Genomic DNA, 26,240 nt, shown 5'->3' with positions numbered 1-26,240 from the left:
AAAAATTTTATTTCTGCTTATAAATAACTTTAAAGGCTCACTTTATAATTAAAACTGATATTTTATAATTAATCATAATGTAATATGCAAAAATGATAAAATTAACTGTATGTGTACTTGAAACAATTTTTAAAAAATGGTCTAATCAACTTTATATGTCTATGCTCATATGAGAAGCTGATGAATTTGTTTGAATATACTAATTTCAAAATATATAAGTTTGATATTAAAAATTAGCCACAGTAAGAAGAATTGGTTATGTTTAAGTCACTGATTTACTTAAACAAACACTCATTGGTATAACGTCGAGTTCAAGTGCATCATTCCTGCCAAGAGCGTCATAATGATATCATAGAGAAAAAATTACTAAATAAGATTTAAAACTTACCTGATATCATTTACCTCGACTATACTGAAAATTTGTAATCATTGTTGTTGGTATACAATTAAGTCTGGGACACATAGCTTCCCGATCACTCCTCTGATATTCTAAGGGTGTTATACTCATTATATTTAAATTATACTCAACGATAACATTCTAGGATTAATAGTCAATACTTTTAACTTTGATCTCATTAAATGAATTTCCTATTGAAAAAATTTCCTCTGTGAAGTAGATACAGAATCCAAGTATGTTGATAATTTTTCATTTTGGTTGAATTAATTAAACATTTATTACCTCAAGTGTGCTTAACTATATGGGAAGATATTTTTAATATTCCAATTTAAACTTTATTTTGGGTAAATACACATGTATAATAGTGTGAAAAAGTTTTGGTAGGGATGAAAAAAGGGAGTTTCATAATCGATTTGTTCTGAAAAGGGTTTTTTCAATTCTTCATCAAGAATGATGAAACAAGGCAATCATTTAAAATTTTTAAAAATTCAAAGAATTATTAATGATCATTTATCATGATAATTGCTAAGCATAGGGAGGTCGTTGAAAAGTTTGTCTAATCTGGGTTTAACTCCTATGTTTTTTTAATTCAACTCTGTTAAACTGATAGCCACTATAAAGTTTATAATTGCCGAAAGCTTTTTATAATTCAGTATTTTAACAGCACAAGCTTGCCAGTTGACTAGAGTCACTATTACCTTACACCTCCCCTTGCTTTGTTTCAGATGTATTTATTATAATTGAATTATTATGTAAAAATATATAAGTTATATAAAAGTTTTATTCAAGTGAAGTCCATAAGAAAATTAATGATCAATTTTAATATGTCGAAGTCGGCACTTAGAGATCTACCAATATTTCTAGAAAAAACTTGTCTAATGCCAAATAATAAATGTTCAAAAATAAAACAAATATTTGTCACATTTTATATTACAATATTATTATTTTTCGGCTTTGCTTCTTTACCATATTCAGGCTTGAGAAAATCTCTCGAGGGTCCTGCCTTTCTGAATATGATAGGAGTCATAACAATCAGCCATCAATTTTTTTTTTATTGTAATCAAGATCAAATTAAAGTGTGGTTGAATACTCTTCAAGCATTTCAAAAAAGACATGTAAGAAAATGGGAAAAAGTAATATTTAAGAATGAATCAAAGATGATCTGGAACCTGATGTATTATTATTCTAACATATTGATAGCATATTTGGTATTTTATCAGATACTGCCGTTTGTGATCGATACGCTTGTCGGGATTATTTTCCCAAAGTTCCCATCTGTCAGAGTGCCTATATTTGCTCAAGGTTTGATTGATTTAACGAAGCCGAGAACTCTAATCAATATCTCATTGTCGATACTGAGTATTATGTGGTGTTGTTTAGAGATATTATGCCATATCGGTGGGCAAGCGTTTAAACTAGTGTCAATCGCATATCTAAGAGTTGAACTGAAAATAATTAAAGAAAAAATTCTAATAATTAAAAATATGTTGAATAAAAAATCAAAGATCGTAGCGGAGAAACTGTTGAAAGATGTAATATTGCATCATCAGGCAATCTTGGAGTAAGTAAACACTTGAATAAGTTGATCAAGAAAATTGATACAATAAATGAGACTTAGAATTTTAAAACCATCTAAGTATTTAATTTTTTTTTTAATTAATAGTTTTGGTACCAAATTATCAAAGTTTATAAGAATTTCTCCCCAAATCAGTTAAATAAATTGTGATTCTTCTATTTTCAGAAGAAATTATTTTACTTGATGATCATGTAGTATCAAAACCGTTTGATAAAATTAACCAATGGACTTGCCTGTTTTTAAAATTCTTCATCTCATAACATACTCAACAATCATTAAACACGAGATGCATATGTAACATTTCAGTGTCACATATTTAGGATTTTACAAGAGAGCCTAATGTATTATTATTATGTTTTCAATTAAAAGAATAAAAGTTATTATTTGTAAAATTCTCTTTTTTCAAATCTTATAATTTGATTTATATAATACATATAAACATTTTTAAATAAATATTATGAATTTATTAAATTTTATCATTTCTTCTACTTGCCATTTTCAAGTGTGTTTTTTATTATATATCATTAAATTTTACAAATATTTCCAAATAAAATATAAATAATAAATCTTAAATAATATTTTTTAATTTGTATTTCTGATATTTATATGTGTTTAATTGAATTTTAAACCAGAGTTTTTCAAAGTAATAATGATTAAGTATAAATTATAATGGAATATAACATAAGGATACTCACCAATTCAATGTAGAATTTCAGGATATTTATATCTAGTTATTTTAGCAAATTTTTTAATGTTCATGAAATATCCATTATTAATATTGTACTATGGTTCTATTGTATAATTCATATTATTGTAATCAGAAATTAAAATTGGTAACTAAAATTTATTATTTTGGTATTTAGTTATACAGTTCTGGGCAAAAAGTAATTAAATTATATAATATTATAACTGAAAATTACAATTATATATTATTGTATTTAGTAATTACGATCACACAAGATTATAATCAGTGATAATTACAAGTAATTGTAATTTTGTTTCTCCAATTTCATATTTCACTAATTGTAATTGTTATTGAAATTACTTTTTCTCCAACATTGTAGTTAGACAATTACAGTAATTACTTTTTGAAGTATTAAATTAAAAAATTACTCTAAAAAAATTGAGCAAATAAGCAATTAATTGTCGTCAGTAAAATAAAAAAAAAAACTTGTATTAATTTTAAAAAATCTTAGTTTCTGTTATAATATGCTTTTTTTTTTAATGAAATAACACAATAATGGTGTGAAATATTCTTCAGAAAATGCCTGAGATGTTTTCCAACAATAAAAATGTACAGGAATAAATGTTTAAAAAATACTTTTTGCAATGAAAAATAAGTTTAAAAGATACAAAGTTTTAAAAACAGTTCTGAACGCTTCTACAATTCCAACTACGTTTTGCAAAACCATGACAACAGAATTTCAGATATCTTCTTAAATAATATTGTTTAAATTATTGGCATTACTTATTTCAAATTCATTTTGAAATAAAGATTACCAATGCATGCAATTACAATTTTCAATTGATCAATAAACATTTTATTACAGTGCTTGGCGATTTATTATTTAATTCTTCAAATACCGTGTAAAGTTAACATTTATTTGGTAAATCATCGTAACAAAAATAATTGTATTACTAATGCAGAGATTATTTATTTTTATTTTAAGTACTTTCAATGAATTCGGTTCACTTTTAGATGTCAATAATTCTTTGTAAGACATATTACTGCTTCTCTGAATAGTGGCACATCTGACAAAAAAAGTTTTGTTTATGTTTTGAAATGGACATGTCCCAAAGATATTATTGTAGACAGGGGTTTCTTTCTCTTCTGTGGTCTTTCTTTAGACTATTCTAAAGCTAGAAGGGCTATCAGAAAGTAACCACAGTTCATGTTCAGAATACGTCCATAGAATCTATATAATATGTCTGATACAAAATAATTTTTTTTTTTTTCAAATGTGCCACTATTCAAGTAATATTTGATGATTTTTACCTGATATATTTTTATATCCATAATTCAATAAAATAGTTCCATAATTTATCTAAAATTTAATTTGATTCCTGGAGGACAGGTGTGTACTTGATTTGTATTTTTTTGTTTATTTTTTTTTATAGAGGACTAGATACAATGAAAAGCACCCTAGGTTTTCCAGTAGCTTTGGAAAATACAACAATATCTGTATGTTTGTGTTTGAATTTGTACGGGATAATAGTCCTAGTGAGTATTTGCAATGATGTATAATTTTTTTTTAAACAATAAATATATGTTTTAACATTTTAATGATTACACAGGAAGGTAAAGAAAATATTGCTGCTAAATTGGAAGGATTTTCTGGAATGTTGGTTTTGTTAGTTCTGTTTTGGTCATGTTCTCTTGGAGAATCATTAGAAGATGAGGTAAAAAAAAAAATTTTTGTTCTAAAGATAATTTATAATATTTAAATTGAATTAATCTGTTTCATGTTTGCCATTGATATAAATGGAACAAAATGCAAAAGTTTTTTTTTCACTTAAATAACTTTCATTATTCTAAATTTAAAATATTTTCATTAACTTAATAAAGTACCCACCCCCCAAAAAAAAGATGATGGACAAGTAAGGATCTGTGAAAGAATGGAGTATAAATATTGGTTGGTCAGGTTCTAATGTTCATGTAGTGAACAGAGGAAGGCAAGGTAAGGGATTCAGTGATATAGGAAGGTTTATTATTTCTTAAGGATTAGAATATGAAAGAACTAAGCAAATATTTTATAAAGCTGCATCTGAAATATAAATATATCAGGGAACCCCACAAAAATACTAGTTACTCAATTCATAAGTCACTTTCAATTTTTCTTGAAGTACATCTGTGAGACCTCCATAATAAGAGGAGGTTTTAGTTACCATCTAGGCAACCATAATCAAAATAGTGGAAAATAAGAGAGCAATTTACTAACTGGTTTTCAAAGGCAAGGATTAGCGGAACCTATGGAACTGTTTTGAACTAATTATGGATTTTCTGGATATTTTGGACACATGATAAAGGTTTTCAACAGGGTTATTGTTGGGGAAAATTAAAGGATAGTAGAAATGGAATGCAAGAAGAATTTGGAGCTGATGAGCTTTAGCTTTAGATTTTCCATTCACTTGCAACTTGTTTTTCTCTGCCTAGTGACTACTTCTATTAATATAATCCTGAAGTTAAAAAAGAAAAGATATATATTTTTTTGTCTAATTGGCGCGATAACCCATTACCCCCTTCACAAGCAGCTTCCGCCAGTTTAATCGGTTAAGCGCAGCTGCTTTCTAATTTCTCACTTTGAGCAGAGTCCTTGAATCCTCTTCAACACTATCCAACCATCGAAGCTTTGGGCGGCCTCTCGGCCGTTCATCCTTGCCACATGGCCTGCCCAGCGTAGCCTACCAACTCTCACAATGTTTCCAATATCAGGCTCACTGATTAACAAGTACACTTCCGTGTTCGTGCATCTTCTCCAAGCTGAACCTCATTTTACTGGGGGCTGTAGATGTATCTGAGCATCTTACTCTCAAATGTTTGGAGATCCGTTTCATCGGACATCGAAAGTCCCCAAGTTTCCAAGGTGTATCAGCACTGGTCAAATTAGCGTTTTATATAATCTAGTTTTTGATAATGAGCTACTACCTAAGAAACAAAAAAAGCCGATGAGCTTAAGGTTTAGATTTTTTCCATTCAGCTGCAACTTGTTTTTCTCTGCCTAGTAACTACTTCTATTAATATAATCCTGCAGTTAAAAAGGAAAATAAAAAAAAAAATTAGAATAGTGATTTTCTATTGATTATCTTAAATAATTTTTAACAAGTTGGATTAAGTTGTATAACCAGAACAAAAACCTAATTGAAAGGGTTTCAGAAGAGCCTAATGTTCCATGTACGAGGAAAGTTGGTGATGTACTAATCTTTCTAAGGGTATAGATAGATTTGAAAAAATAGAACTTTATCATTTTGAAGTTACTACCAAAAACCCTTAGTAATTTATTGAAGAAGGTTCAGAACTTCATGAAAACAAACATTCCTTGGAATTGTTTTTCTTCAATTTTTAAAACTACTTTTTTTGGATCGAGTAGTTTCTAAATATTCTGAACTAAGTGAAACTTTTTTTTTCCCGACTACCATTATTATCTTCTATGGTAGATTATAGATTTTGAATTTAAACATTAAGTTTAAAATACTTTTATTTTTATTTTTTTAGAATTCAAATATTTTTCAATCTTTGTACGATTTACCTTGGTATTCTGAAGATATTCAAATGAGAAAAACACTAATAATGATGCTGAGACAGACAAATAAACCTTTTGTCATTAATTATCATCAGAGAACTGATCTTAATCTATGTACCTTTATGCAGGTAATAATTATGTTATAATAATTCGGTCAGAGTAATTTTTTTATTTAGTTGCCTTTAAAATAATGTCTGACTCTACATTATAAAATGATGAAATGAATTTCAAATAATTATGTATCAATTCCAGTATGACTATTTTAAGCTTCACGTTGTTTGGAAAAAAGTCTGGTCTATGAAAAAATATATCCTGAAAATATTAGAGGTACTAAAGTCTATTAGCACTGAAATAAGAGCTAGTTGAATGTACTATGACGTTGATCTACTGGGAGCATTAGTTCAAAATATTAATTTTTCGTTATTTGGAAAAAAATGTTGCTTTTCAAAAAACTTTATCTCAATAACAATTGAAAATAAAGAGCTCATATTTAAAAAAATACTTTGAATAATGTGGTCTGAGGTTTATATAGTGTTGTTGATGGCTTAAAGGGTATATGGAGCACAAAATAAAAATGAATAAAATTAACTTCATGGTAAATATCTCAATAGCTACTTTATAATGATGATTACTGTAGCCCTTGTTTAATCTAGATATAGATTTTTCAAAATAAATTCACTAACTACTGATCTTTCAGTACATTCGGAAATTTAACTTACTATAATGTAGTTTATGACACTTATCTTCGTAGAGATAGTAGTTTTTGATGATATTCACATATGAATATGAATTTAGCAAATGAAAATTTGTTCGAACAATTATAAATCAATTTATTTTAGCGAATTTCACTTAAGCTATTACTCCTACGAAGATAAACATCATAAACTACTTTATAGCTCATTAAACTAGCTTGAATTTGAGTCCTAATAGAGATCTGTACGTCAAATAGTATTTGAGATATAAATTTTTCAAAATAAATTCACCAACTATTGATCTTTCAGTACGTCCCATACAACATTTTTATGAAATGTTGCTTTTTAAAAAGCTATATCTCGAAAACTATTTTACGTAAAAAATTCTATTAGGGCTCATATTTTAGAAAATTTACTCTTCTTTAAATGATGTTCTCTTAGATTTTCTTGTGTTGTTAGTTTTTAAGATATAGAGCTCCTAATGAAAAATTAATGTTTTTTTTTAGGTTTTCGGACAGCCGCCATTTTTTATTCCCCCTACCTATACTTGACAGACTCATCAATTAGACTAGTTTAATAAACATAGTTTTCATTAAATTAATAAAAAATTGGAGTGAGATAACTGCCTTTTTTTTCTTCCCGGCTCTTGTACTATCAAGACGTAAGATCGTCATTGACGACTATAATGGGAGATGCTCTGAGAAAAATAGTTCCAAAGTAAATACATAGTAATAGTGGCTTAAAAAATTGTTGGCTGGTTACACAGATTTGGATAACCAACCCGGAGGAAGACTTTCACTAGCGATTGACGTTAATGAACTTAAACTTACTGTGGAAGAAAATCCTTAACAAAGACATGAATTTAACTGCTTACTAAGAAAAAAAAAACATTTTCTCAACAGAATAATCGCGTGTGTTGAAAAGTGGACTGTATATGATAACAGGCGTCGGTCAAGTTAGTGGTTAAATATCGACGAAAGACCGGGACACTTGCCAATCAAATAGTACAAGAGCCGAAGAGGAGAAAAAAGGCAGTTATCTCACCCTAATTTTTGGTTACTTTAATGAAAACTATGTATAATTACTAGACAAAATTGATGAGTCAGCCAAGTATAGGTAGGGGGAATAATAAAAGACGCCTGTTTGAAGGCGATAAAAAAAACTAATTTTTCATTCGGAGCTCTATATCTTAAAAAGTAGAAACAGCACAAGAAAACCTTAGAGAACATCATTTAAAGAAGAGTAAATTTGCTAAAATGTGTGCCCTAATAGAGTTATTTACGTAAAATAGTTTTCGAGATACAGCTTTTTAAAAAGCAACATTTCATATAAATGTTGTATGGGACGTACTGAAAGATTAATAGTTAGTGAATTTATTTTGAAAAATTTATATCTCAAATACCATTTGACGTACAGATCTCTACTAGCACTCAAATTCAAGCTAGTTTAATGAGCTATAAAGTGGTTTATGATGTTTATCTTCGTAGGAGTAATAGCTTACGTGAAATTCGCTAAAATAAATTGATTTATAATTGTTTGGACAAATTTTCATTTGCCAAATTCATATTCATATGTGAATATCATAAAAACTACTATCTCTATGAAGATAAGTGTCATAAACTACATTATAGTAAGTTAAATTTCCTTTATTTTGAGTTTTGGCAGACATATGTGCGTCTTTTGGATCTAGAGATTTATTTTTCAAAAATCCAACATTTTATACGAACAATTAGTAATTAACATTTTGTGAGTTTATTTTGTCAAATATCATAAAAACTACTACTCCTACTAAGATAAGCATCTAATGTTTTCTGAAATGTAGTTTTCATAAATCAAACTTATTTTCCGAACAACTATAAACCACTTTATTTTAGCAAATATCGTGAAAACTGCTATTCCTACGAACGTAGTAAAGCTCACAAACTTTTTTATAGTCCATTAAACTAGCTTTAATTTGAGTGCTAATAGACACCTGTACGTCACATAGTTCGTGAGATATAGAATTCTCAAAATAAATTAACTAACTACTAATCTTTCAGTAGATTTTTAAGAAATTTTGCCATTTAAAAAGCTATATCGCGAGAAATATTGGATGTAAATAGCTTTTTTAGAGCTAATATTTCAGAAAATTTACTCTTCTTTAAATAATGTTCTCTTAGATTTTCTAGTGTTGTAGATAGTTTTTAAGATATAGAGCTCCGAATAAAAAAATAGTGTTTTTTTAAGGTTTTGAAACAGCCGCCATTTTTTATTCCCCCTACCTATACTTGGCAGACTCGTCAATTCTGACTAGTAATTATACATAGTTTTCATTAAAGTAATCAAAAATTGGGGTGAGATAACAGCCTTTTTTTCTTCTCGGCTCTTGAACTAAAAATTAGCATCCAAAAAAATGATCGGTTTCTGTCTGGTATCACTAGCAGGAATAATTCATTTCTTCCTTTTATCGAGAAGTGATACCACCCGGAGTATCTTCCTACAATCTACTTCATACGGTCAACTATCTTCCTACAATCTACTTCATACGGTCAACTATCTTCCTACAATCTACTTCATACGGTCAACTATCTTCTTCCGATACAAAGTATTTATTGTTCATAGTAAACATCTTAGACTATTCAAAAATTAAAAAAATATATATCTATAATATATTATATAATATTATACAATAATATATTAGGCGCTCAACTTTTCAGCAAGCAGCCCTGAAGAAGGCTAGAAACTCTAGCCGAAACGTCGGCACATTAAAATAAGTTAGTCATACTTATTTGTGTTTCATTGACCGCACCCCCAACCATCTTCTCCTCATTTAATAATATATTATATTTTTAATTTTTTTTGTTTATATGTTTTTATTTCTTTTTCAGATCATTAATGCGTCATATTCTTATTTTACGGTGTTGAGATCAACAACATCTTAGGATGCATAATATGGAAATTTCTTAACCAAATAGAGATTTTTAAAAAATGCACTTAAACTTCAATCTATTTTAAATCTCAAAAATATATCTTGTGATGTAGAAAAGTATCAAACAATAAAACTTAGAACAGCTGTAAATAGCAAGTTAAAAAACACTTGTATCAGAAGAAGCTAGAAATACACTGCACTATAAGGAAGCAGGATATCTAAAATTTTGTGAACTGTTTACTTGAGTAGTAAAAAAAATTCAGTTTTTTTGTTGAAATAGTATTTATGCGGAACACGAATTAAGGGGACAAAAAAATAGAACGAATCGATTCATTGGGTCGTGCATGCACTCTTAGATTTACGGAATCCGTTATCTATGATTAGATAGTTAATCAAATAATTTTTGTTTTCTCAAAATAAAAAATAAAAATTGATTTTTTTTTTAAGTTAAATCTTTTTTTCCTACTAAATGAACACAGAATGACTCTGGACACTTACAAGATGACATGCTGTTGTAATGGGTGTTTTTTTAAGCCCGATAGAACTTGAAATTGTAAAAAATAACACAAAAAATTAAATTGTAATCAAAATTTTTTTTTTATTCGAAAGATCAATACGTGACATTAACATTTGAAAATGATTTCGGGCATATGGGCACCGCGGCTGTTCTTGACGAAGCGCATTCTGGACGTCCAATTTTGGGCCACTTTTTCGAGCACTGCTGGCCGTATGTCACGAATAACACGAACAATGCTGGCCTCCAAGGCGTCAATTGTTGCTGGTTTATCAGCATAAACCAGTGACTTCACGTAGCCCCACAGGAAATAATCGAGAGGTGTCAAATCGCACGACCATATGCGGCAATTTTGCTTATTAACAAACCCGTTAAGCCAAAAATGCGCCTCATCGCTGAACACAATTTTACAGAATGCGCTTCGTCAAGAACAGCCGCGGTGCCCATATGCCCGAAATCATTTTCAAATGTTAATGTCACGTATTGATCTTTCGAATAAAAAAAAAATTTTGATTACAATTTAATTTTTTGTGTTATTTTTTACAATTTCAAGTTCTATCGGGCTTAAAAAAAGACCCTATTATATTATTATTGCTAATTTCATCCATAATACAAAGTTATAATGATCAAGGTAACATCTTAACCAAGAAGTGTTAATTATTAATTTGTTAAATACTCAGGCTGCAGTATATTAAATAATTACAGAAAAAAAAGAACTATTTTATTATAGGACCGTTTTTTTCTCATTGTTTTTGTATTCAAATTCAAATACAATTTAACCTCGGTAATCTAAACTTTGGAACTCCGAACACTCAAGTTATCCTAACTAGTGTTAAAAACAAAAAAAGTAACTTTTTGCGAGAAAATTAAATAGGCTACATTTTTGTTTTCTAATAAAAGTTCAAATATGTAAAGGACATTTTTAACTTACCTTATCCTAACCCATCCTAACACAGTCCTAACAACATACGCTGATGACACATGTATACTGTCTGTAAACAACGACCCTACTAATGCATCATAAACACTACAGAGACACATAACATCCATTGAAGAATGGTGTCAAGACTGGAGAATCAAAATAAATCCTGACAAATCCCATCAGACCACCTTTACTCTCCGTCGTAAACCTCTACCCTCCTGTCCTACAGTATCCTTTCTAAGTACTCCACTAACGCCCGTTAAACTGATTCGATACTTAGGACTCCATCTTGACAAGAGACTTACTTGGAATCCACATACAAGACTGAAACGACAAGAAACTGCTCGTAGATTTCGATTGCTACAACACCTACTTGACAAACGCTCTAAATTTCCCATTCATTACAAAACATTAGTATACATTACGATAATCAGACTAAGTTAGACATATGGAATTGAGTTCTTGTACCATCAAATTCCTCCCGCATCCAATCCTTACAATCCAAAATCCTACGCAAAATCCTTGATGCTCCTTATTGCTTTACAAATCAACTCATCTACAAAGACCTTAACATCTTATTCGTTGCAGATTTGGCCCAAAACAGGCGTCTTTTCATTCCAAACTCCTTAGCCATCCTAACTCATTAATTTTTAATCTCTCACCCCTAACAATCTCTGTTAATCCTCCGAGGCGTCTGAAAAGAAGATGGCCACGGGACCTTCTAATTTAAATTAATGCTTGAAGTACCACCAAAGGGTGAGTTCCTTCCCAAGATTTTCGAGTGTAAATGAAACATTTCACAGATTTACTTATTGTATTTATTATTTGTACAGTTGTGAATTACATTAAATAAATAAATAAAACTTCCCGATGTACAGGGAAGTTAATGTAATGACCGTGAAAATCAAAAGCGGATATTTTTACAGTTTTGATATCGGGTAATTTAATTCCCAGAGAAGTGTTCATAATATATTTTATAGGAATTAGAAATACAAAATTTTTGTGTAGTATTTCTTATGTTGTGGGGTTTTCTAATTTTATTAAAAAATTAATGCGGAATTGTTACTTATTGTAATAATCAGTTAATTTAGATACAAAAAAATATTCGACTTACAGTGTAATTTCGTTAATCCGAACTGGCGTAGAAAAAATAAACATTTTTTTTAGCAAACTCGGCATGCAATAATATTTTTGTTTTAAAATAAAAGTGGCCATTTTTAATTTCCCTATTTATAGGCAAGTTATTGTAATCACCATGGAAATCGAAGTGGAACTTCTTACGTATATGGAGCAGTCTAATTCCTATGAATGTGTTCATAATATAATTACGTTGGAATTAGAAATACATAATATCTACTATATAAATCATTTGATTCTGTGAAACTAATATTATTAAAAGTAGAAATATGTACAATACAATTTTTATTTTTTTTTTTAAGGTTTTATAATAAATCCATACAAAGAGTATTTTTATTTGTATACTTTTCTCACTTATAAATAAACAGTTTTATAATTTTAACAAATTAAATCATCACCAAGATTACACTACATTTTTTTTCTGATAAATTAAACGTATGAATAATTATTTTACCGTTAAGTTTTTCATATCAAATCTTGATTAGGGTTGGCTAAGCCTTTACAAATTGTTTCTCGCACTTCATGTTATATAGTTTATTACTTAGCAGATAAAAACAAATAATTTTTACATTTTATGCACTTAAAATAGTGAGAAATATATAATTATGCTGTTAGTATAAATAATTTTAATTAATTGTCACAATTTTATAGTTAGTTTTAATGTTGTCACATATTAAAGGAATGATAAAAATGTGTTGTTTAATTTTTAATAAATTCCTTAGAAATATATTGTACATCCAAGGCCCTGTTTCATAATAAAGTACAAACTAATACTATTAGTCTTATAGATTTATCTTAATTCAATTATACTGACTTGTACAACAGTAACATTTACTTAAGTATTTTTTAATTCCTGTAATACCACTAATAGTCATCCCTATCATTAAAAAATAAGTATTAGTATAATTACCACACTAGTTTCTACACTTGTACTATGAACTAATACTATTAGCTTTCATTATGAAACAAGGCCCAGAATGATAGAGGCATAATCCAAAGTTTCTGAATCAAAAATAATAATTAAATTCCTCTCATCCCAAAAGCCAGCCAGCTCATAAATATAAGGCTAATCAATAGACCCAATAAGTATTCTACGAGCACTGGTGTCTTCTAAGTAGAAGTTGGTCGCCGTCTAATGTTCTTTATAATCAAATACAAATAATAATAATAATACCTGTTGTAAGATATACCTCTGGAAAGGCAAAGCTTTTAGTATAAGATAGTGGAGAAAAGTGAAAAATATATACTGAATTTATAAATAAATGTTTTCCTGTTACCCATGGTTGTTATGACAATAGTCAGTTTTTATTTTCAATAACTACTCATGAGGCTATCAGTGCAAAAGTAACTTAACCCATAAAATATCACTCCAGAATTAATTTTTCTTTATTTATACAGTACACCTTATCGGTGTTTGATGCCATCGAAAATCGAATTCTATGTATATTTCAATTATCTAAAAGAATAGAAATAGTTGATAAAGCCAAAAAATTCTGTTTTTAGTCGAGTTGAAATATAATTGTAGTTTAAGCAGTTTTGTGGGCCAGGTCTCATTTGCTCTTATAGCCTCATATGAAAGGATCAATTTTAACCTAAAGTAGAATAACAAGTGAAAGCTGAATGATGTATATACCACACCCAATTTATTTTTATTTATTATAAAATAATTAGGAAGAAAGGTAAAAAAATTTATAAAGTGTATGTGCCATCTACACAATATGATCTAAGCATCAGAAATTAAAAAAAAAATTCAAACCAAAACAAATGATTTCCAATTGTCATTCTCATGCAAACAGATTTAACTCCAGCAATGGCCTCCATTCATTTGAAACAATAAAGATATATCTGTTTTTATGTCTATACCTGCACTTTCTTTATAAATTACCTAAATCCAAATTCAATTTTGATTAATGTTTTGGCACTTAAATCACATTCCCCCACCATACCAATCAGTACACAAAATGAGAATATTATTAAATTGATGTTTTAGTTAAGAACATAATTGGAAAGTGGGTATAATTACCCTACAATTTAAAACCCCTTTTTAAATAATAAACAATTTGGGACAGATCAGTAAGTAGTAGTAAATAATATATATTTTAACATTGAAAAGGAATTCAGATTTTGAACCGTCATTAATTTCAAATTTCATTAAGTTACACAAATCTTGATTGTTGAGAGGGTTAGTTGTGCCAAGTAGAGGTAACAATTAATGTTGTCATAAAAAATAGATGAATTTAAAACATAAAATGATATGGTTGCAACAGGTAGTAAATTAATGTATATATATTTTCTAAATCTTAAGTATATGTAAATACATTAATTAAAGTAAGCATATGTAAATATATAAGCCACAGTCTAGGATATATTTACATATTTATTAAGTTTTCATTGCATTTAGGTCAGTTAAATTGTTCGGTCTCGAAGAGCTTATCGCAATAAGGTCTATAATAGCTGGTTAGCCTATAATTTTATATTTCATCATAATTTTTTTTTTCTTAAGATCTCAACAAATGGTAAAAATTGCTTTCTATTCTTAGGGAGGATTCAGTTTGCAGCAGTAATTTTCTCTCAATAACCAATATTTTACATCCATGTCGTTAACAGTACAAGTGGTAAAATAATTTTTTTTTTTCTTTTCTTTGTCAAGTTGATGGGCTTAAAATGTAAAAAAAATATTATATTTAACAGGATGATTGCAAGGTAATAAACCAAATTTTTATTTTCATTTTATTTTACTTTTGTGAATCTGTTTGTTCTGTCTCATTAAATGTTTTCTTTTAAAATCGAACAGCATAGGATAAAGACTAGAAGCATATTTAAATTATTTAATTTATTATTTTAACTGATAAAACTGTATTTTTTTAGACAGAATGAGTTCATGACGTAATTATATATCTCGATTAGCTAATGTAGAATGTTCTATTGAGCTAGAATGTTCGACACTGAATCATCTTGAAAATATTAGCTTAAAATGGGAAGAGGAAACTTTAAGATAGTTAAATCGAGCAATATTTATAAAGTGCCAGAAATTTAAAAACAGCATGAAGCAATCCTTCCTTGCCGGACCTGCCCCGCTAATACCCCGGGGGATTGACAATCCTATATCACTTTTGAAATATTAGCATAAATTGGGAAGAGGAAACTTTAAGATAGTTAAATCGAGCAATATTTAAAAAGCACCTGAAATTGAAAAATAGCATGAAAGCAATCCTTCCCGCCGGACTCACCCCGCTAAGACCCCCGGGGAGCGACGGTTTATATGATATATAGATACGGTGATATATGAGGAATATGGCATTTAATGTATTCAGAGTCCATTAGATATTTTGCAAAATAAAAGAAATAATGATCAGTATCAAAACTAATATTTATGTTTAAATGTAAATTTGAATGATTTATTTTTAAATTTCCACATTAATGTAATTTAAACATACATACTCGGCTCAATTTTTTTTTTTTTAGAATATATCAATTTTAATAATATATAATATTATAACAATGCAACATAGTGAACAATAATGAAACATAAAATTTATACCAGCGATTTCCTTATTTTTCATTAAAAATGAAACTGGGATCCTCTAATCATATTAGACTTTAATTTTATTTTTTTTTAATTTTTATTTATTTATTTTTTACTTTTATCATGCCATAGGCGTTGATGACCAGAGGGTTTTACGCCTTTAAGCAACAATCAACAACAACAACAATAGCAATAAGTATTAAAGCTCTAAGTAAACATTCATACTATTTACAAAATAATACATATTATATAGGACAAAATAATGAATACAAAAAAATAGTAAAATGATAATGAATAATATAAAAAGATACCAATAACTATAATAAAGAAATAAAAGCAATGTAATATAGACATGGTAACAAAAAAAAATCTTACACAAGTATTCATACCTATCTGATACAAGTTATATTAAATTTCATTAATTCAGACTGCAAATAAATGTTTTTGTTTAAATGATTAAAGTAAACATTTTTTTATTACTTCCAAACATTTTCATGTTCTGATAAGGCTTTTTCCACATCACATTTTGATGATATTTTATGATAAGGAGCATACTTAAACTTTGATTTTTTTTCTGGAAGATTGCTGATTGACCGTGTGTATCAATAAATGGAATTTGGTCCGGGTGCGGTCAAATTAAACTCAAATAGTAATATTATAGACTATTTTTATTTGAGGGAACATTTCACCCCACGTTGCAGGGGTTAAAATAAGTTACTTATTGCTTACTGATGTTAAGTATTTGTATCTTTTTAGCTCTGACAAAGCCCTGCAACACGGGGCAAAATGTTGGCTCAAATAAAAATAGTACATTATATTACTATGTGAGTTTAATTTGCCTGCACCTGGACCAAATTCTATTTTTTAATTTTAATTTGGGGATTTAATTTTAAGTATTTAGTAATTCTAAAAATCCATTTTCTTCTTGTTTAAGGATTAAAAGAAGTTTTTTTTTTTATCCGTTGTAAAATTGAATCACCTGGATTTTTGTTTAATTCTTCTTGAAATTTTCGATTGATTTCTTCTCCATTTTTACCTGGACATAATGTTAGGTCTAAATAGAATGATATCAGCTCCTTGTGAGGTCAACCTATTTTTTTCCACATTTTCAATTATTGTTTCAATTTTTTTTCCTCATCTACTCTGTTTTCTTTTCGTTTTTCTTTATTTATTTTTTGGAAGAGAACCAGAAAATATTGAATTATAATTACATCTATTGAGCAAAAATTTGTTTCTTTATTTAGAACAAATGAATTATTTATTTATTCTCAAAAATGACAAAATATTTATTTAAATAAATATTTGAGCCTTATTGATCATGCTATTTAACATTGCCCCGTTCTTAGAAAAGGATAATAAAAAATCAATGAACGAATCTTTTGATTGTTCATCATCAATCATGATAATTGCATAATTACGCCCACTTACACCAGAAAGTTTCTGTCCAATTAAGCCAGGTATTAATTAATCTTTCTAAGGTAGGGTCATTAGTTCTCAGACCTAATATAGAGCCTATAATTTCCTTGCTCATCAGTCCCGAAAGTCCTTGTTTCTTGGTCACTGAGTGTTAGCTAGAAGAATCAAATTTATTTCAGCATTCAGGTTCGGATAGAGTCAAGTTATTAACCATGGTTAAAATAATCAAAGAACTTCTTGGGGATCTGCCTAGAATCCTAATAAAGACATTCTTGATATCGAGAGATTCGAAAAAGAGAACTGGTCAAACTTTTGTCACTATCAGTAATGCCATAATGACCTTAGTCTGTATCAGTTCAATGTATTTTTTGGGTTTAGAGAAAAGCTTAGAGGGGACTGCGAGTTTTTCAGCTTATGCATTCATAATTGCTACTAAGCACGTCATATATTATTTCAGACAAGACGAAATTAAAAGAATGCTGAATATTTTCGCTCGATTACAAAAAGAGTATAAAGAAAAATGGGAAAGGGAAATTTTCAAGAGAGATTCTGAAGATACATGGAACATGGTTTATAAATTCTGTTTGATAATGATATCTTACCAAGTTTTTTATCTCATGTTCACAATATCTGTCGATTACATTATCGGAAATATTTTTCCTAATTTTCCTTCTGTCAGAGTCCATTTGCCTTGTGATGGGTTCATAGAATTTTTCGAACCACGGACATTAGGAAGATTTATAATAACTATTCCAGTTCTAATGTGGACAGCTGAAGCGATAACTATTCATGTTGGCTCAGAAACATTAGTATTTGTTTTGATGATGTATACTAAATCAGAACTAAAAATGATAAGATACAGACTTATAATTATTAAAAAGCAACTCAATAGAAACAAGAGCAATTGTTCCGTTAATGCAGAGATGCTATTATGGGAAGTAATTCAGCGTCATCAAAGGGCTTTAGAGTAATTATTATTTTAACAATTAAATATTATATATTTAAGATATAATACATGTTTACATATATAAAAAAAATTTATATGTTATAGTGTTTTAGATGTCATGAAAGATACTCTAGGACTTCCTTTGGCAATTCACTATACATCTGTTTCGGTGACATTAAGTGTCATTTTTTATTGCCTCATGACATTTGTGAGTATTCAATAATTAATTTCTAAATTATTTCAATGTTTTTATGCATTTTATATTTAAAAAATTATACTTTCAAGGATGAAAGAGGAACTCTAACAGCCAAATTCAATGGAATAACTGCAATCATTTGTATTGGTTCTCTTTTGTTTGCTTTGTGTTATTTTGGTGAATCATTAGAAGAAGAGGTAATTTTATACAAATATTAAAATAGAATAACATAACCCATTTTTTTAATTATATTCAAATATGCACTAAAACAAAATTTAATTTTTAAAGTTCATTTTTAAAGAATCCATTTTCTCTCACATGTATGTTCATGGAGCTAGGACTAAAATTTGGACTAAAAATTCAAAACAAGTGAGCTGGTAATAAAATGATGCTGTCAGGATAATCAATTCCTTTAATCACAATGTTATAGGATGGACACGATCATTAGAATAATTTAAAATTATATTAAAGATTCTTATTATAATCAATGGACTAAGCTAAATAAGGCTGAGTAATTTCCTATTCTCAGTCACTTCGGGACTTGATTAGTCTCTTTCAGCCTGGTTATCCGGTATTTTTGGAGTTGTTATTATCTAGAAAGTTATTTCATCCCAATTTTTTATTATTAATATAATATAGTTAATAAAAAACTATGCATATGAAAATATATATATTCCATTTATATTTATATTGTTAATATATATTTGAAAACTTTATTTAGTTACTGATCAAAATTGATAATTCTGCCAATCATAGTTGGAGGGAATACAAAATGGAGGCTGAACCAAAAAAGTACAAAAAATTAATTTTTCATTCCAAGCTCCATATCTTTAAAGCTACTAACAACACTAGGACAAACTTAATATAACATTATTGAAAATAGACTAAATTTGCTAAATCATGAGCATTAATAGAGCTGTTTACGTTCAATATTTCTCGAGATATAGTTTAATGTAAAACCAATATTTTGTGAATTATTTGGTTAAATATCACGGAAACTATAACTCTTACGAACAACATAAACATATAAAGTAGCTCTCAATTGAGTAGTAGGATTAGCAATATCCATTTGGCAAATATTGAATTATCATTCAGACTTTGGGTTATGAAAACATTATCGCAGGAACTATTAGACGTACAGATGCCTGTAAGCACCCAAAATAAAGTTAATTAAATATACTATAATGTAGTTGATAATGATTCATAGAAGCATCAGTTTTGCTGAAATTAATTCACAAAATATTTATTTTTTTTATTTATAATCTAAATATTTTCTTGAGACTGGTAATTTTTTAAATAAATAATTCAAATTTTATCCATTATAGTCTCAAAACCTTTTATTTCCCTTATAAGTCCGACGTTTCGGCCAATCCGGCCATCTTCAGGTACAATCTTAATACAACTTTGAAACAATATAATTTAAACAACTCTAACTTCATGCAGGCTATTCTGCCCAGGTCAAAAACATCAATTTCTAATTAGTCAAATATCACTTAAAACAAAGTCAAAATCATTTATCAGCAGACACTATTCCTTAAACTTTTATCAGTACATAGTTGTGATAGAAACTACTACACAATGTTGTTTCTCAATTGTCTCATATTGAGGAGGTCAATAAAATATAAATAAAATTCTTATTATGAAATCATAAAATATCAGCACTTACACAATCTTACTCAATTCAATAGGGTTGTTAAACCGTTGCAAGGCATTGCCAAGCAAAAGGCTTTATATACATTTTATAATCAGTTGCTGCTAACAAATAAATTTCAGTTTTACAGAAATATTTACTGTTATAATAATGAAGTGAGTTGGCATTTTAAAAAGTTATGACTTTTTATCATACAATTTGGTGATTTTTGATTTATTAAGACTTTTAGTATGTTAAGATATCATTTCCTCACAACCCTGGAATCGCACCTTATATACTAGTAATTTCTACGACGGCCTTTTTATGAAAATAGATCACTAAAAAGTTAAGAAACAAAATGCAATCGAAAATTAAAAAAATTTACTTTTTTTAATGGTAGTAAATGTAGCACTTGTAGAGAATGGCCCAATTAAGATGTGTATAAACTAGGAATGCAACATCGATGTATTTTGGGTAATGTATTTTAAGCAGCAATATTTTAAAACATCGATGTATTTTTGTAATGTATAGTAAGTAACGATATTTTAAAACGTCGATGTCGGATTCTTAGTTTAAAAAACCACTTCTGACTAGTCGAATTCGTGATCGTTGGGACAGACTTTATCTTTCTGAAATAGTTGTTCATAAACATCGATGTATTTTGGGTAATGTATTGTAAGCAACGATATTTTAAAACATCGATGTATTTTTGTAATGTATAATAAGTAACGATATTTTAAAACATCGATGTATTTTTGTAATGTATAGTAAGTAACGATATTTTAAAACATCGATGTTTTGACTAGTCGATGTCGGATACTTAGTTTCAAAAACCGCTTCTTACAGGCCGTACAATGCGGGATCATTGGAACAGACCTCATGTTTCTGATATAGTTGTTTAAAAAGATCGATGTATTTTGGGTAATGTATTGTAAGTAAAGATATTTTAAAACATCGATGTTTTTTGTAGTCGATGTTCTATTCTAAATGGAAAAACTCATATTAAATGGAGAAATAATTCCTTCTTTTACCATTTTATAACATATAACATGGTTGAGAGTCTGTTACTAGGTCTGTTAAATGGAGTATGACGTCACGCAATAGACCACCTGAGCTCGTCACCATTTTCGTTGTTGTATTAGGTTACTTGCTCGTAGTTTGTGTTTTGATTGTGTTAGTATTGTTTTGAATGTTTTTACAATTAATAAAGCAATGGATGACAATAATAATAATGTAATAACAGTTGATAATTAGCACATCTTGATTCTCTTCCTCGCCCGTTAGAATATCAACAAGGCATTCAGTGGACAAACTTTCACAGAACTTCGACTTTTCACTCCCTTTAGGCATGCTGTAATAAATTACTTTAATCAAAACTTCGAAGTAAGCAATAACAAGATGTTTTGGAAAGAAAGGTTATAAAACGAGTTACTCAGAAAATCCGCTAGGAGCTCTTATGCATTTAATATGACTTTAAATAGGGCCGCTCACAATCCTATACATATAACATTAAAGTAATACAAAATTTTGTTAATCTACTTTATTTTTTTCTCGGGCTCTTGGACTCCTAAAATGACCCCATACTACAGCCGCGGTAAGAGGAAAGCATAATTGTCAAAAGTGTATTTCTCGAATAAAACAAGTCTTATTAATATTTACTTTTTAATGACATTTAATTTATGCCTTGTTTTGTCTAAGTAAAAATTGAATATTTTTCTGACAGAAAATAACGCGTGATTTTTCTTTACTTGAAAGAACACAAAAATAATTTTTTTGTAACTTCTGGAACAGCCTTAGTTCCATTAAAAAACAAACATTATTCCCACCCCAACTATCATCGGTAGTCACAAATTTTGACTTGTGACTACATACAATTTTAATTAAAGTAATAAAAAAACGAGGTGAAATAACTTTGTATTTTTCTTGAGTTCTTGGATTATTGATAGTGCAAGATCCATTAGCAGTTGTCTAAATTTCTTATTTGATAATCCGGCGATGTATGTATGTTTAAATCAAATATTAATTAATTCAATTAATTCAAAATTTTACCAAGATATAATTGTTTTAGTCTCAAGAATATTTATAAATTTTTATGAATTATTTAAATTTTTCAGAACAATGAAATAAATAAGAGGATATACGATTTACCATGGTACAACGAAAGTATATTTGTCAAAAGAGCAATTATTATAATGCTGAGACAGACTCAGAAACCATTTGTTATCAATTACCGTCTCACAGCTCAGCTAAGCTTGCAGACATTCATGCAGGTAACTTTTTTTTGTTTTAATATTTATTTATTGCTATTTACAACTGTACATTATAATACATTTAGTAAATCTGATCTAAGTTCAATTGGAGTGTTACAGGCGTGTAGAGAAACTACCCATTGGTAGCACTCTAATGACATTTTACATTAGCTGGTCTCGTGGCCATCTTCTTTTCAGGCGCCTCGGAGGATTGTCAGGAATGAAAGAGGATGCAAGATTAGAAACTGGGGGGTTTGAGTGGTTAGAGAGTTTATAATGGAAGGAGTGATATCTGGTTCGGGCTAGATCGGTTAAATAGGGAACATTAAGGTCTTTATGTATGATTTTATTTGTGACAAAGTAAGGAGCATTGAGGATTTTACGAAGGATTTTGGATTGTAAGGGTTGAATACGAGAGGAATTCGAAGGTTTAGTGGAGCCCAAAAGCTCAACTCCATATGTCCAGATAGGCCATGTCATGCAGATCAGTCTTTTGTAGTGAGTTGGAGGTTTAGACCGTTTGTCTATTAAGTATTGTAATAGTCGGAATCGACTTACAGTTTCCTTTCTTTTCAGTCTGGTGTGAGGATTCCAGGTTAGTGGTTTGGTCAGAATCACGCTCGACCCCCAGATGTTTCCCCAAATAATAATGTATATATATAATTGAGGTCGAAACGTTGGCACAAATAACGTAAGTTTTACTTATTTGTGTTTTCTATTACTTACCTCACACTCGGCTAAAAAAAAAAAATTTTATAGGAAGATGGTCAGGGTTGCGGTCAAAGGAGAAACAAAAATAGTTTACAACTATTTATTTTCCGACGTTTCGCCTCACTTTGTAGGGCTTCATCAGGGTTTTCAGCCAAAAGCAACATGAAACAAACAAACATAACACAATTTTTTTGTAAAAAATAAAAAAAATCGGATTAAAGATAAATTAAATTTTTATACAATAAATAATTTTTTTTTTCACTTTACTTTGTTTTTCTTTCAACTGCATACAAAATACCTATATGTACCTACTAATTACGAGAAAAATATACATTAATTATAATTAATTCTCAAAAATATACATGCATAATATGTATTGTGTATTCACTTACACGAAATATTCACTTATACGAAGAATTTTTGGTACCCCCTCATATTCGTATAACTGAAACTTCACTGTAATATATAATTAACTCCTTATTTATCATTTTTTAAAATTTAAATCTGTACCCTTACTACAACCCATGAAGGGTCAGAGGTTCAGTACTTTGTAAAGAATTTGACCAACGGTTGTGCAAGGAGGTGATTTGGTCAGAATCACGTTCGACTGCCAGATTTTTACCCAATTTAAGAGGCTGGGTGGACCCCAGGAGGGCTCCAAAAACCCTCAGAAGTTGACGACTCACGGCTACAGTCTAACAGAAAACAATTTTCTGCCCAGTCGGATTCGAACTCGGGTCCTTACCCGAGCTTTACCCCTTGGCTACCGTGCCCCCCCCCCACTTATTTGTCATTACATGCTAATATTGAACATATTATTGTCAATTATTAAAAAACTTTTTATAATATCAACTATTATACATTTTTAATCAAGGAGAATAATTACCTTCCTAAAGGTTACCTTTCATTATGATAACAACCAAATAGACTATAACAACAATTTCCTACCTCTATTACCACAATTAATTAAAGATCATTTAAAGTAGAATAAATTTGCCAAAATATGAACCCAACAGAACTGTTAACACTCAATTGTTCCTGAGATCCAGTTTTTTAAAAATCAACATTCCATGACAAAATAACAAAAAGGCAGAACTTAATAATTAATACTTAATAGTAAATTTATTAAATTTTTTAAAAAAATTTAAAATCCTTTTTAACAATTGATTTTTACTTACTAAAATTGAAGCTCCAATCAGAATGTAAATAGTTTTCGAGATATAGCTTTTTAAAAAGCAACATTTCATAAAAATGTTGTATGAGATGTGCTAAAAGATCAGTAGTTAGTGAATTTATTTTGAAAAATCTATATCTCAAAAACCATTTGACGTATTAACACTCAAATTAAAGCTAGTTTAATGAGCTATAAAGTATTTTCTGATGATTATCTTTGCAGGAGTAATAGCTTACATGAATTTGCTAAAATAAATTGATTAATAGTTCGGACAAATTTTCATTTGCCAAATTTATATTGATATGTGAATATCATAAAAACTACTACCCCAACGAAGATAAGTGTCATAAACTACTTTATAGTAAGTTAAATTTCCTTTATTTTGAGTGTTGGTAGACATATGTGTGTCTTATGGATCTAGAAATATATTTTTTCAAACATCCAACATTTTATACGAACAACAAGAAATTAATATTTTGTGAATTTATTTTGTTAAATATCATAAAAACTAATACTCCATAATTTTTCATAAATCATACTTATTGTCAGAACAGCTATAAATCAATTTAGTTTAGCAAATATCATGAAAACTACTATTCTTACGAAGGTAAAGATCATAACCTTATTTATAGTTCATTAAACTAGCTTTAATTTGAGTGCTAATAGACATCTGTACGTCTTATAGTTCCTGAGATATAGATTTCTCAAAATAAATTAGCTAACTAATAATCTTTCAGAAGGTTTTTAAGAAATTTTGCTTTTTAAAAAGCTATATCTCGAGAACTATTGGACGTAAATAGCTCTATTAGGGCTAATATTTCAGCAATTTACTCTTCTTTAAATAATGTTCTCTTAGATTTTCTAGTGTTGTTGGTAGTTTTTAAGATATAGAGCTCTGAATGAAAAATTAATGTTTTTTTAAGGTTTTGAAACAGCCACCATTTTTTATTCCCCCTACCTATACTCGGCAGACTCATCAATTTTGACTAGTAATTATACATAGTTTTTATTGAGGTAATCAATAATTGAGGTGAGATAACTGCCTTTTTTTCTTCCCGATTCTTGTACTATAAGGAGTCTGTCATTATTGTGAGTCAAGACAAAGAGAAGTGAAGTGCTGCTGGCTTATGCATAACCTATATTATGTTCTATTATATTATACATTAATTACATTATATTATACTGGCTTATACATAAGTTATATTACATTACATGGTGCGTAATGTAATATAAATTAGGTATAAACATTTCTAGTTAATAGTAAAAAAATTGAATGGAGTAAACTATGCTTTCAAAATCTCCACTCTAGGGGTTATATTAATAGATTACCGAGAATATTTTGAAATCCGATTATTCAAATTTTAATTGAAAAGGAAACTGTTTATATCGTACGTTCCACTTTATTCTTCCAGATAGATGCCACGGTAATGAATAAACAAGCTTTCTGTTCATTAAAAATCTAAAGAGACATTGCACATGATCCTTACCGCTCGATATTTCATTTAGAAGTGTCAGTCGGTGTGATACTATAGAGGTCTTCGTGATTCTAGTCAGTATGGCTTTTGAATAATCATGTCCCTTAAAACTTTACTTTGCGATTATTCCTATGAAAAGATTAATAAGGAATTGCAACCAGCGAACAATTATACTTCTCAAAAGATGCATAATATAAACTCATACATGATGGATATCATGAATAAAATCATTTCTTGCCACGCCGCCATGTTGGAGTAACACTTGTAAACTAATACGAAAGTTTTCTTCTATCATCTATCAATATCAGAAACTCCTATCAGAATTTTCTACTGAGAAGATTTTGTTATGAAATTATTGTTTTTATGTATATATAAGAAGATGGTCAGGGTTGCGGTCAAAAGAGAAACAAAAACAATTTACAACTATTTATTTATAATCATAAAAATTCTTTCTTGAGACTGGCAATTTTTTACTAAATAATTCAAAACATTATCCAAATTATAGTCTCAAAACTTTTATTGTTTTTACA

The 26,240-nt window shown here is 28.9% G+C and overlaps 2 protein-coding genes across 2 annotated transcripts in view; both read left to right on the top strand.

Annotated features, from left to right (window-relative positions):
- Window positions 1–1,085: 1,085 nt before the first annotated feature.
- Window positions 1,086–10,342, top strand: LOC136796776 (odorant receptor 10-like). Its single transcript, XM_067051472.1, has 5 exons — window positions 1,086–1,958; window positions 4,092–4,194; window positions 4,269–4,373; window positions 6,187–6,342; window positions 9,774–10,342. The coding sequence occupies exons 1-5, from the start codon at window positions 1,207–1,209 to the stop codon at window positions 9,825–9,827; spliced, it is 1,170 nt and encodes a 389-aa protein (XP_066907573.1). The 5' UTR covers window positions 1,086–1,206; the 3' UTR covers window positions 9,828–10,342.
- Window positions 10,343–17,463: 7,121 nt separating this feature from the next.
- The window catches only part of LOC106689908 (odorant receptor 49a), an 11,948-nt gene continuing 3,171 nt past the window's right edge, over window positions 17,464–26,240 (top strand). The window contains exons 1-4 of the mRNA XM_014435127.3: window positions 17,464–18,296; window positions 18,381–18,483; window positions 18,561–18,668; window positions 22,216–22,371. Coding sequence (XP_014290613.2) covers window positions 17,542–18,296; window positions 18,381–18,483; window positions 18,561–18,668; window positions 22,216–22,371 — 1,122 coding nt within the window. The 5' untranslated portion in view covers window positions 17,464–17,541. The remainder of the gene's footprint in view (window positions 18,297–18,380; window positions 18,484–18,560; window positions 18,669–22,215; window positions 22,372–26,240) is intronic.

The sequence above is a fragment of the Halyomorpha halys genome, unplaced genomic scaffold, assembly GCF_000696795.3.
Source record: "Halyomorpha halys isolate HHAL.00 unplaced genomic scaffold, Hhal_1.1 Scaffold1521.1, whole genome shotgun sequence".
NCBI classification, from domain to species: Eukaryota; Metazoa; Arthropoda; class Insecta; order Hemiptera; family Pentatomidae; genus Halyomorpha; species Halyomorpha halys.
This window is presented reverse-complemented; position numbering and strand designations above follow the sequence as displayed.

Bases quoted from the DNA above. Each gene is read 5' to 3' on its own strand.
- LOC136796776 (XM_067051472.1), top strand. From the start codon at position 1,207: ATGATCAATTTTAATATGTCGAAGTCGGCACTTAGAGATCTACCAATA. The intron at 4,195-4,268 runs GTGAGTATTTGC...ATGATTACACAG, and splicing joins TGTACGGGATAATAGTCCTA to GAAGGTAAAGAAAATATTGC. The intron at 6,343-9,773 runs GTAATAATTATG...TTTCTTTTTCAG, and splicing joins ATCTATGTACCTTTATGCAG to ATCATTAATGCGTCATATTC.